The following is a 12436-nucleotide window of genomic DNA, read 5'->3' as shown; positions in this document are numbered from 1 at the left end:
TTAAAAATGTCTTGAGGAAGGATTTAGTTTCACCCATTTCAGTATACATTTTAGTATGTAAGTTAACTTCTTTTATTGAAACCAATTTTAAGAGATGGGGGCGGAGGAATAGTTTCTCACGAGGTTCCCCACCATGGCTAATGATGTTGTTACACCTGAAAAGTAAAAGTGACAAGATTCATCTACTGTAGAGAGCCCTCTTACATAATGCTTGTAAACCGATTTAGCAGTATTGGGCGTTGGCCAATGTCTAATGTTCTCAGTCTCAGTAATTTATTCTTTTCTAGAATGTTGTTTCTGAGGTAGGGCTCTCCAGCCAATATCCCGACGGTAGAAGCCTCCAGGCCAATTAACATTCTCAACAGCTCGATAAGCTCGATCACATGCCTCTTCAAGATCATTACCCTTGGCAGTGACCCCAAGAACACGTCCCCCAGTTGCAATAAACCTTCCTTCAGAGTCAAATGCGGTTCCTGCATGAAATATCTTGATACCTGGAGCAACAGCCTCAGCTTCTTCAAGGTTTTCAATCACTGTTCCCTTCTGGTATGATCCAGGATATCCCTTACTTGCCATTACCACAACCATGGCAGACCCAGGAGACCACTTCAGTGATACCCCATTCAACTCTCCTCTGCATGCTGCAAGCAGAACTTGTACCAAATCAGACTCCAACCGAACCATTAAGACCTGTTCAAAATTTCAGAAGGAAAAATTACGAACACTATCCGTTAGCATAGCTTCCATGTTATTAACATAAAACAGTGCAAATGTAATTATATGTTGTTAACATAGGGTTGTACAGTTTGTATTTGAAAATAAACTAATGATTGTGCGTGTGGGCATGTGCTTGCGTTAAAAAGATCTATGATATCAATAAACTAGAAAGATGACTAAAAAAGCTTTGGAAGGGTTGGTCACCATTTTGCAATTTGTAAGCAAATATAGTGACCTCCCAAAACACGGACAATCATAGAAAGATATTTAGTCATCACAATCCCTTGACTCATTTATCAAATTAAAACTTCGACAAAAGGATTATAAAGAAAAAATGCAAGTCTTTTGAATTAAAAACTGCATATATCTAACTAAGACATGAGCTTAATTCCTCAAGCAGTCATTTTCAGTAATGCCTTCTGATTTCTAGACTGTTGTATTTCAAGGGTTAACTACTTACATCAGAAAGTAAATTCATTCTAGTAAGCATCTTATACTTAACTGACCTGGCACTCTGGATCACCAAATCTCACATTATACTCAATTAACTTAGGCATGCCAGACTTCTTCTCAATCATAAGCCCAGCATACAAAACCCCAACAAACTTGGAACCTTCCGCCGACATTCCTTTTACTGTTGGGATGATAATAGAGTCCATTACAATAGATTGAAGTTCCTTGGTTAATATAGGAGCTGGGGAATATGCACCCATACCACCAGTATTTGGCCCTGTGTCACCATCACCAACTCGCTTATGATCCTGAGCAGACTCTAGTGGAATTGCATTTTCTCCATCAACCAATGCAAAAAAAGATGCTTCCTCTCCTTCTAGAAATTCTTCAACAATGACACGACAACCTGCAGAACCAAAATCACCCTGCACCAGCATTGAATCAACAGCTTCATATGCCTCTTCCAATGTCATGGCAACAGTAACTCCTTTTCCAGCAGCCAGTCCATCTGCTTTAATAACAATCGGTGCTCCTTGTTCTTGAATATATTGCTTTGCAGCAGAAGGATCGGTAAATGTTTTATACTGCACTAGTAAACCCCAATTAGTAAAAACTAACAAAAAACATTCTTCAGAGTGAAATTTACATAAATAGGATCAATGGAAAATGGAGGCACGCACATGATGACTTCACTAATATCATAAAAATGAATTCTTAATATATTCTCACTTGAGTAATAGAACAATCAAGAGCCAAATGGGCAACATTCATATTTAATATCAAGGAAACCCTGACAGGTTATAATATCCAGAAACCAACACGATATAGTTTTGACTAATCTGCTTACTAATTAGTAATTAGTAACAGAATATACGAAGAAGCTCCTAATAAGATACAATACACGGAAGCATGCACAAATATCATTCCAGCAGAACTAGAAATAAGTATTTATCTGGTTGATGAGATTCAAAATAAGAGAGACGACCTTGGCAGTTGGAATATCGTACTTGTCACACAAATTCTTCATGAAATTCTTAGAACCTTCCAAAGCTGCAGCCTCAGCAGATGGACCAAAAGTTGGGATTCCGACTTTAACTAACTTATTTGTAAGACCTGCAACAAGTGGAGCCTCAGGTCCCACAACAACAAGTCCCACTCCCCTTTTCTGGCAAAATGAGATCACTGATGCTCCATCAGAAATATCAAGGTCTGAGATGCAAGTAGCATTTCCTGAGCTAGCAATCCCAGCATTGCCTGGGGCACAAAGTACTGTATCACAGGATGGTGATCGTTGCAAGGCATAGCAAAGTGCGTGTTCACGTCCTCCTCCACCAATAACCAGAACAGTCACTCTTTCTTTGAAGGAGGCACAAGGAAATTTGAAAGTAAGCAGAAAAATATCAGTAAATATAATAAAGTGAATAAAGACTGATATATAAGACACTGAATCTTCTTGACTCTGAAACTTTAACAGAAACAAAAGATTAAATCAGTTACAATTGTCAAGAAACTATCAGCCACATGCATGCGGTTGTACACATTATATTATGCGCACAACATTAATATCATTGGAAATCCACATCATGTCAAAAAGTGAAAAACAAAAGTCACCAATGGAAAATTATCCCTCATTGACCTGTTCAATAAAGACATTAGTTCCTATTGTCAGGCGGCAGTTTACCAATTACCCGAAACCTTTATTACATTAATATACCAAGTGTTTACACCTCACTGGAGAAAATAATTGTGGATTCAAGACTTTAAATGTGGTAAACGTATGCTAGAATAACCTATACTTGGATGTTAATGAGAATTTCAATCGGTATTAACCAAGAAAGGGCCAACCTCGACAACTTTGAAATTTACTTCATAATACAAAGTCTCTTCGAAGATTTTCAGAACCACAGAGAAAACTACAGGTTACGTTAATGTGACCATTGAACAATGCCGGTATTAGGGAAGGACAAAGTCCCTAAAAACCATAATGAAAATATATAATATTGCAATACAGAGACAGGAACGTGTAGATAGAATAACGGCAGTGCTTACGAGAATTGTTCTCTGTGCCAATGCCAATTGAAGGCGATGGTTGGGAATTCTGAGCAGCACATTTGAAAACACTATGGAATGAACGTGAGGGTGCATGCTGGACAAAACTACGATTAGTGGAGCTCAAACCCAAGGTCTCGAAAAAGAGAGAAGAAAACTTTTGGAAAGTTGTGTGGTGTCCGAAACCAAGTGACTTAGAAACTGCATTCTTATTCCATCCATGAAGATTCAAAGAAACTGCAACATTGAAGGTGGCGCAAGACATTCTACTCCCTGTTACAAAATTATCCAGCTTTAGTGAAAAAGGTATAAAAGTGTAATCTTTCCAAGAGAAAGAAAAAAGAAAGAGGAAAGAAAATATATGCTTAAAACTTCAAAAGCAGCTCTTTAAACTGAAATAAAACCCATTGAGTTAATTTATCAAACAGGTCGCGTACTTGGAGAAGAAAGATGAAGTGTTGGCAAAGCCAGAGGGAACAATAAAGGAAAAAGCGGATTGATGCACCGAAAATGGTTTTAAAAGTACATATGCAGTGGCACAACGCAAGGTTAGAGATTACCGATGTTGAAGTGAGAGTTAGAAAGTAATGAAATGAATTTTACCTACGAATCACACGATCCTCCTCTCGCACACAACCAACCTCGTTCCAATGTTTCTCCGACAAAAACTATGAGCGCCGTCTTGTGTTTTTTTCCCCTTACCGCTTCCAAAAATTACTGGTAGTATTATTAATGTAAAAAATGATAAAGGTAACTATCACCACCTATTAGATAAATTCAAACACTTTCTCTCTCTATCTCTCTCTTTCCACAATTTAATATAAAACCAATTAGAAATTTTAAAAGTATTCAAACCAAATATAAAAGTAAAAACTAATGTGGTCACCAGTTACATTTAATTTGTGCTAAAAAGTTAATGTTTGAGTACAACAATTTTCAATCATGATTAGATTCAATCTTCTAAAATTGGGCTAAAATCAATCTTCTAAAATTAGGCTAAAATCAATCATGATTAGATTCAATCTGATATGAAAGACCGGAATTCAAATCAAAATATTATTTCACGATTGAAAGATTATATACAACAAGTCATGAGATATAGTGAAAGGGGAAGTTTTATATTACCTTCTGATTCGGTCTAAGAGAGCATATTTCTTTATGTTTATGTATATGGATGGGATTAAGAGACTAACTTTTCCGTCTAAAACCCAAGTTAGCCATATGTTTAAAAAGTTTTGGTTCATAATTGAATATTCAGTTAATTATTTATTATAATTGAGTATTTTGAATTTAGTCAAATGTATTGGACTTTGACCTTATATTTATAAGTTATCTTAAACTAGTACAGATCCAATGAGATAAAAACTAACTTACTTTTATATTTGGTTAGTTACTAGTTTATTAATATCTTTAGTGAGATATCTTTAATTAATATCTTTTAATCATTATACTATTATTTTATATCTGCTAGACTATTGGGCCAATAATAACTTAAACGTTGGCCCAATTATAGCCCAATTTCAATAAAATTAGTTAACCTAATTGATCATTGTTGTTGTAGCGGATGGACCGAACCGTCCTGAGTGTTAACCATTCCATCTATACTATATACCATACATTTTATGTAGTTTTCAATTTTCAAGTTCAAGTCAAAGTTCTTTCTTCATATTATATGTAACTTGGTCAAACTAGGATAGAACCTATAGAAAGTAATCCAATATTAAAGTCATGATAATACTCTCAATTAATGTGTAATAAATATAACCAATCATCTAAATATCACAAACATTTATTTATAAATTTTGAAATGATTTTCTAATCAATACTACTCTAATTACAACACCAAAAATAATTATAAAAAAATCTAAGATTAATATAATTATTCTTAACGTTAATTTAACTTTTATTCTGACCATCCAATTTATTTACTAACTCATATAAAATCGTAAATTGATTGATCATCCGGTTCTTTGACCAATCGAACGGCAACTTCATAATAAAAAGTTATGAAAATTTATAGATAAAAATATTATTTTAGCATATCATAAATTAGTTAATACGGAATACATATTTTCTGATATGGATTAAACAACAATGATGGACTTAAGAAATATCCTAAAAAAAATACATTAGGAAAATATATTATATATATTCATTTAAGATGGAATAGAAATGTAGAAGAAATTTAACATTCAAACTAGTTTATAAATTCATGTCTTATTTAATAATTTATTTAATTAACTTATAAATTAGTTTGATTTTTTTCTAAAAATATTTTGTAAGATATTTCAATAACTTATTGTATAAACTCCTACTTTATAAGTTATTAGTAACTAAAAGAATATTAATATTTATTGCAATTATTGTGTTGTATTTAGTATTTGTTGATTACAAATTAAGGTATTATATATAATGTTATTTATAGTTCAAATAAAACAATTTATTAAAATCAAAGAAGTACGTAAAACTTTTAAAAAATAAATATAACTATTGATAAGTTTAATAAAATTTTAATTATTTTAAAAAGATATAAACTTATAGTTATATAACAAGATATTTTAAAAAAATATAAGTTATTTATAAAAATTATATATCTCGTTCTTTTATGTTTTTTCAAATTATTTTATGAATTGATTTTATATGGCTTGTGTGTCGAATGTCTTTCTACTCCTTGCTATTTATAGAATTTATAAGAATCTAATCAATTAATTTATCTCTTAATGATCATTAATACAAACATTAGTCACTTAACAGTAGCACATTAATTACATTTAACTCAACGGTTGTCGGACTAGACCATCATACATGAGATGCTTTCAGACACGTCAATTATTTGATTATTATTTCCATTCAACTTGTCACCGTACCGATTGATCAGCTATAAGTCCATAATAACAAATTCTATAAAGAACTTGTAATTCAATAAATTAATATAAGCTAAACTTCTGTCATTAATTATTAACTACGTTATCCTGTAAAACATATTTTAATTATAAAAAGAAATCATAATTCTTCAAGTCGATCTTAAATTTAAGCATTTTTAATTAGGTCTTCATTAATTTTTTTAGTCTATTAAATATTTAAAAGTTTATATTTTTCAATTGAATTTTTATATCGTTTAATTTTTGTTGTTGTTAATTAAATAAATTGGATCTTAAAATTATCTTATAAGTAGTGAATAGTAATGGTCTTCATTATTTACGAAATCATTTTTCTTATCATATGTTGTTAATGAAAGTAATAGAAGTAAGTAGTTTTTTTTTTATATTAACAATAATATTATTTTTATATTAATTACACAATTTCATTTATTACAACACTTTGAGATAAGTAAGTAAAATGATGATATCTCGTTTAATAGAAAAAGAAAAAGAAAAATTAAATTAAAAAAATATAAAATATTAAAAGCTCAATAAATAACCAAAATTCAATAAAAACTAAATTAAAAATATCTAAATTTAGAAGACTCAAAAACTTAATTAAACCTAAAAAGACTAATAAAACTCTTTAAGTGAAAAAGTAATAGAAGATATATGGTGTCAATCAATTTTTGAATGAAATGTATTTAAAATTTAAATTTTAAAATTAAGTTAATAATAAAACTATATAAACAAATGGTGGTCAAAATCATCCAAAAATATTTTATTGTTGAAGAAATGACGCTAAGAAATTTGAATTTGATGTGAACTAATATTGTATTAATAAAAGGTCTAATTATTCAGATATTTGAAGCATTACTTATATCACACATAGAATTTTGAAAGATGAGCTGCAAAGGATAACTTATTTCCTGGTTTTGAGAATGGTTGCAGAATTTGAAAAAGCCATTGAACAATGTCTCGTGCAGAGCAACATTAGGGTATATTCTCTATTACTAGTGTCTTCTTTTCATCCAATTATTAGTCTCTTCTTTCTATACCATTTTCTTTCTTTTTTTTCCTTTCTTGGACTCACTATTATGCCTTCTTTGCTTTCTTTATAATTTTTCATCAAAAAAAGAAACGAAGAAAAAATCTTATCTAACGTTCTTTATTAAATTCAACTGCACAAATTCAAAATTTTATTCTCTTTTTATGTGCATATTTCTTGGAACTGCAATACTACCAAAACTCTTGCTTCAACCTCTTCCTTTTGTTAACAAACAAAACTTGAAATCAGAAGAGAGTGTGTGAGAGGGCATAGGAATCTTTGAATGCCACAATCCCCAACAATGCCAAAACAAAGGTCTTTGGAATTTTCTTAAATACAACAAGGACCTTCAACAAAAACTAACAAAATATTTAAATTCAAAACATTATCATGTTAGATGCCAATAAAATTGATATATACTTAATATAAATTATTTTATATCTCAGTATAACATGTGGTTATATATGTGTTATACCATAAGATACTCTAATTATATGTGTATTTGTATGAACACCAACAAACTCGATCTGTCATCAAGTAAATTGGTCGGTTGTAAGTTAATACATTAATTTTAATATTGACCAACTTAAAGTTAAAGTGTGATTATTTGTAATTAGATAGTTAATAAGTTAATATTAATTAAAAATTCATTATAAAACCTATAAATAGATTATGGTAACAAGATAGGTGATTTTGTATTTACTGCACTGTTAATTTTTAATTGTCCGTGAAACTGACTTTGACATGAAAATATCTTCTATAAGTATGTTCTAATGAATTTAAATGATCAATTTGACACAACAAGACTTTAGAACAACATTCGCAACTTAAATGACTTTCCACAACCTGAAATAATATAACATAAAATAGTAAAATTTTGTATTACAAATAAAATAATTAAAAAAAATAAAAAAATATATATATATTTATCTTATTCATTCACATATTCACTTGTTATTGTTAATATTATTATTCTCTTTTGTTTAATTAGCCAAAAAACTAGATTTTGAATTTTTGTTATATTATAAATTAAATTAAAGTACACTATAGAATAAGGTGTACATAGATCAAATTATATTTAAAGTATTCATCTTAATGTAATATTGGGGTATTATATATATATTCTGAGATGTTCGATCTTGTCATTAAAAAAATGTTAAGCTTAAAGTTATTATTTTAAAATAATTTGAAAAGAATACTAGAAACAAAAAGGTGAGGTACATAATTCATTTCAAAGGACATTTTAAACTAATAAAAAAAAACATATTTTCATGATGTTGGAGTATTGGTCAATTTTTAGAAAATAAAAAATAGGGTGATCTTTCTTATTATTCTTATGAAATTATTAAGTTCCTCTAGAGAACAAAAATATAAACTTTAAAGAAAGAAGTAAACTTAGTTATTGAAAAGAAAAGAAATTACCAATATAAACTGCATGATAATTATATGTTTGCTTGAACGACGAAGGAGATTGTGCGATTTTGCTGGATCGTGGTGGCTTGAGAACACTCACGATGGTTGTTTGAACGTTTGCTGGCTTAGTGGTATTTGAACAACGACGAAGGAGGTTGTGCGATTTTGGATTTCTTTGTTGATTGATTTTTTTACTTGTAGTGGTAGATGGTTTTACAGTGGTGAAATTGTTGTGGCGGTTCGGAAGATGGCGAAAATCATGACTATGAATCTGGGTTCTTTCTAGTTGTTGAAGGGCGAATAATGAGTTTTTATGTTGTGCAACGGTGACATTGAGACGGGACTAAATGATGAATGCGCAAAGAATGTGGCATTGATGGTGGCGGTGCAACAAATGTGTTATTGACATTCTCACAGTAGTTTCACGATTGCGGTGTAACAAGGCGATGACGGCGAGACTGAAAGCCTGAGAATAAATCTATTGGTCTATGGTTAATTTACCTATCACGAACTGCAATTACTTCTAATAAATACCGACATGTGACACTCGATTCCAATAAAGAATACGTTTATAAGAGGATAGTAGGTAAATTTCAATTTGGAAAGCATAATTCTCAATTTGGAAAACATGTGCTATCAATATCCAGTTGATATTTGATTAACTATTCATTTTACAACTGTAGATAATAGAGACAAAAAGTTTTCTACTCATTTTTAATTATTATAAATATATTAAAATCTAATCCTCGTCCTTCAAAATAATTCTTCCAATCTTGAGATAACTAAACATTTGAAAATAACAAGTACTATTTTGACATTTAATCATTTTAGTTAAATGATTATTGAGATGACATCTGACATAGCATATTCGTACAAACAACTAGCAATTAATGATAAAATCATTTTAAATTTTAAATTTTGTATAAGAAATTACAAACAAATAAATTAACGAAGTCATAATTTAACCATAGACGAACAGTTCAATAAATTATAAATTCTAGCGGCTGATTAAATGGAAAATTTATTGAAATGGGATAATTTACTCTCGTAATTATATTAAGAAGCAACTTTAAAAAAAAAATGTTGTGTTTCAAAAAAATACTTTTAATACAAAAACGTCGTATTTCAAAACATAACTTTCTTTTTTATTAACAAATAACCAAACTCATTGTTTTTTAAACACAACTTCACACTTACTAATTTTTATTTGTCAATAATGAAGTCCTACTTTCCTATACGAATTGTATTCAATTTTTTTTTCACAACTTTTTTAAATATTAAATATAATATTTAAAACAAATTACATATGCGCCTAATTTGAATTCATGTACTTTAAACTTTAATTTATTTTTGCATTAAACATATATATTAGTATATAAAAACATATATAAGAAGTTATCTATTTATTTATAAATTAAATATACGTAAAGAATCTAAATTATTATATGGTAGTCTAGATGCTTCATTACTTTCATTCATAATTTACATCATGACAACCTATGCTTTTATATTTGGAATATTAATCGGACTTATTTGAAATTGATAATCAATTTCATATATGCCACAGTAGTTGTACTTTTTTTTTTACTGTTGTTATCATTAAATAATAAAGTCAAACAATGTTTGAATGTGTATAAGAAGATCAATATGTCTTATTTGTAACACAATGAAATCAAAATTAATAGCCGTTGTAATTTATGGACAGATGAATAAATGAGCTTAATTATAAATGGTAAAAAAAAAAGAAACAAGTCTCTTTAATAATTTTTTTTTGATAATTTTTTGAGAACACATACATGACAGTTTGTGATTGGTTCGTTTCAAATATTTTTCTAGAATAAATTCAAACGGACTAATAAAACAATGACACGTGTCCTGTTGTAAAAAAGTTGTTAAAAAAGAGTTGTTAAAATATATTATAAAAAAGCTACGATAACATAAGAAGAAAGAGAAAAAAATAATATCCACAATCCTATTTGTCATCATTCATTAAATTTAATAGTAAGAGTCATTCTTCCTCAATCTATTTGGAGATCTTTTAGTACTTTGGACCTCAAATTCACATGTTTTTCAATTGTACTTTTGTTTTTCTTCAAGCAAGATTTCTATATAATAGTTATAATTTGAAACAAAACACTTATTTTTTATTTCTTTTAAATGTATATATTTAACGCATTCCCTCTAATTTACCCAAAAATAATAACAACTTGGCAAATTCCATCACCATAATGATGATGAATTTGTTTTTAAAACTAGGCCTATATCTAGTAGCTAGATAAATTATTAGATTAATACATACAATAAAGGTAGCTTCCATTGAAGAGGAACAAGATCCATAGGGCAAATGAAGGACATGAAGATAAAAGTCAATGTAAAAATATGATAGTTATTTCAATGTGTTGTCATGTACTCTAAATTACTATGCTAATATATTTAATCATTAATGATTTTGTTTGGTTAATTAAATGAATTAAATGTTGAGTTTTATTATCTCACTTGCTAATCTTAACTTATTTAATAAATGCTTCACCTCTTTCCTTTGGTTATCCATTATTTTTAAAAGAAAAAAATTGTATCTATTTATTTGTCTGTTTGAAACTTTAATATAATATTAATTAGTATCTTCACCATGGACATTTTGGTTTTTGTTTTTTTTTTTAAATACAAGTATTATATTTACAAATAAATATTAGTTGAGTTAAATAAGATCATTGGAGTATATTTTTGAAGTATTTAACATATTTGCATATCGCACGTACTACAAATTAAAAAAGTTATTGATACGAAATTAAAAATAAATTTAGTCTTAATGAAATTATTAATTAAGTTTGTTTTATATTTATAAGCTCCCTTAAATAAAAGGAAATGGAGGTTGTACTACGAAATATATAAAATAATTAATAAATGGTATGTTTCCTCCTTACTTTTTTAATGGAGGTTGTAAGGAATGGAGTTAATAAAATAAAATAAAAAATACACTTGAATAGAAATGAAATTTTTTATTTAAAAAACACGAAAAATAGATAAAAATATTTCATCAACCTAACACAAAATTGGGTCATACTAGTGTAGAAAGGGCTTTAGAAATCTGTTATTTTTTACTTTTAAAGTCACATCCCGAACCGACGTCTATACGAGTTTCATTAATGGGACGTTGGATTCTATAGGTCTGACGTAGTTATAGACGTTGGTTCAATGACATGACCAACGTCTATAAAGACGTTGGACATGGCACTACTCGACGTCTAAGGGCATTATAAAGACGTTGGACATGGCACTACCTGACGTCTAAGGGCATTATAAAGATGTTAGATGTGGAACTAACTGACGTCTAAGGGCACTATAGATGTCGAACATGACATTAACCGACGTTTACGAAGTGTTTATTGTATTTTAGTGTAGTTCTGCTCGTGTCTTTGTGTAACATAGTAGCACCTCCTTCATTTGCTAGTTTTTTCGTAATAAAAAATTGCATCTTTTGCATCTCTTATGGCATTTCAGCCCAAAAACAAACCTGGGTCGTTTCCTAAGTCCATTTCGACCGCCAAAGAAAAAGAATACGATGGGTGTCACTGTATTCTTTTTCTTTGACGGTGGGAATGGAACCAGACAAGGACCCAGGTTCAGTTTCAGGTTGAAATGTCATTAGAGACCCAAAAAAACTCAAGCTTTTCTTATGAGGAAACTAGCAAAGAGAGAATACATCAAAGATTACTTTAATCGGAGTAAAAGCAAGTTTAAACGGTTCAAAAGAGATCAAACGCACATGAAAATGCAATGCAGCGGAGAGAAAATGTGAAGGAAGCCAATGAAGTGTGCGAAACTGCTGGTTCGCAATCACTGATTTAACAAGAAATGAGACGTCAATTGCCCAGAAAACAAACGTCTATAATGG

At 29.6% G+C, this 12436-nt stretch overlaps 1 protein-coding gene across 2 annotated transcripts; it reads right to left on the bottom strand.

The window, feature by feature from the left end:
* Nucleotides 1-48: 48 nt before the first annotated feature.
* On the bottom strand, nucleotides 49-3956 carry LOC106769810 (phosphoribosylamine--glycine ligase). 2 transcript variants are annotated; one of them, XM_014655579.2, is made up of 5 exons: nucleotides 3823-3956; nucleotides 3220-3492; nucleotides 2156-2526; nucleotides 1224-1754; nucleotides 49-690 (listed from the first exon to the last, which is right to left on the bottom strand). In XM_014655579.2, exons 2-5 carry the CDS (start codon nucleotides 3482-3484, stop codon nucleotides 274-276), a joined length of 1584 nt encoding a protein of 527 aa, XP_014511065.2. In that variant the 5' UTR covers nucleotides 3485-3492; nucleotides 3823-3956; the 3' UTR covers nucleotides 49-273. The 2 variants fall into 2 exon arrangements, with proteins under 2 accessions (XP_014511065.2, XP_022640923.1); XM_022785202.1 differs by lacking the exon at nucleotides 3823-3956 and adding an exon at nucleotides 3657-3788.
* Between the last annotated feature and the right edge of the window lie 8480 nt (nucleotides 3957-12436).

The sequence above is a fragment of the Vigna radiata genome, chromosome 8, assembly GCF_000741045.1.
Source record: "Vigna radiata var. radiata cultivar VC1973A chromosome 8, Vradiata_ver6, whole genome shotgun sequence".
NCBI lineage: Eukaryota > Viridiplantae > Streptophyta > Magnoliopsida > Fabales > Fabaceae > Vigna > Vigna radiata.
Note: the sequence above shows the minus strand (reverse complement) of the source record. Positions and strands in the feature narration are given on the sequence as shown.

Bases quoted from the DNA above. Each gene is read 5' to 3' on its own strand.
- LOC106769810 (XM_014655579.2), bottom strand. From the start codon at position 3,484: ATGTCTTGCGCCACCTTCAATGTTGCAGTTTCTTTGAATCTTCATGGA. The intron at 2,527-3,219 runs GTAAGCACTGCC...CCTCCTTCAAAG, and splicing joins TGGCACAGAGAACAATTCTC to AAAGAGTGACTGTTCTGGTT. The intron at 691-1,223 runs GTCAGTTAAGTA...AATTTTGAACAG, and splicing joins TTGGTGATCCAGAGTGCCAG to GTCTTAATGGTTCGGTTGGA.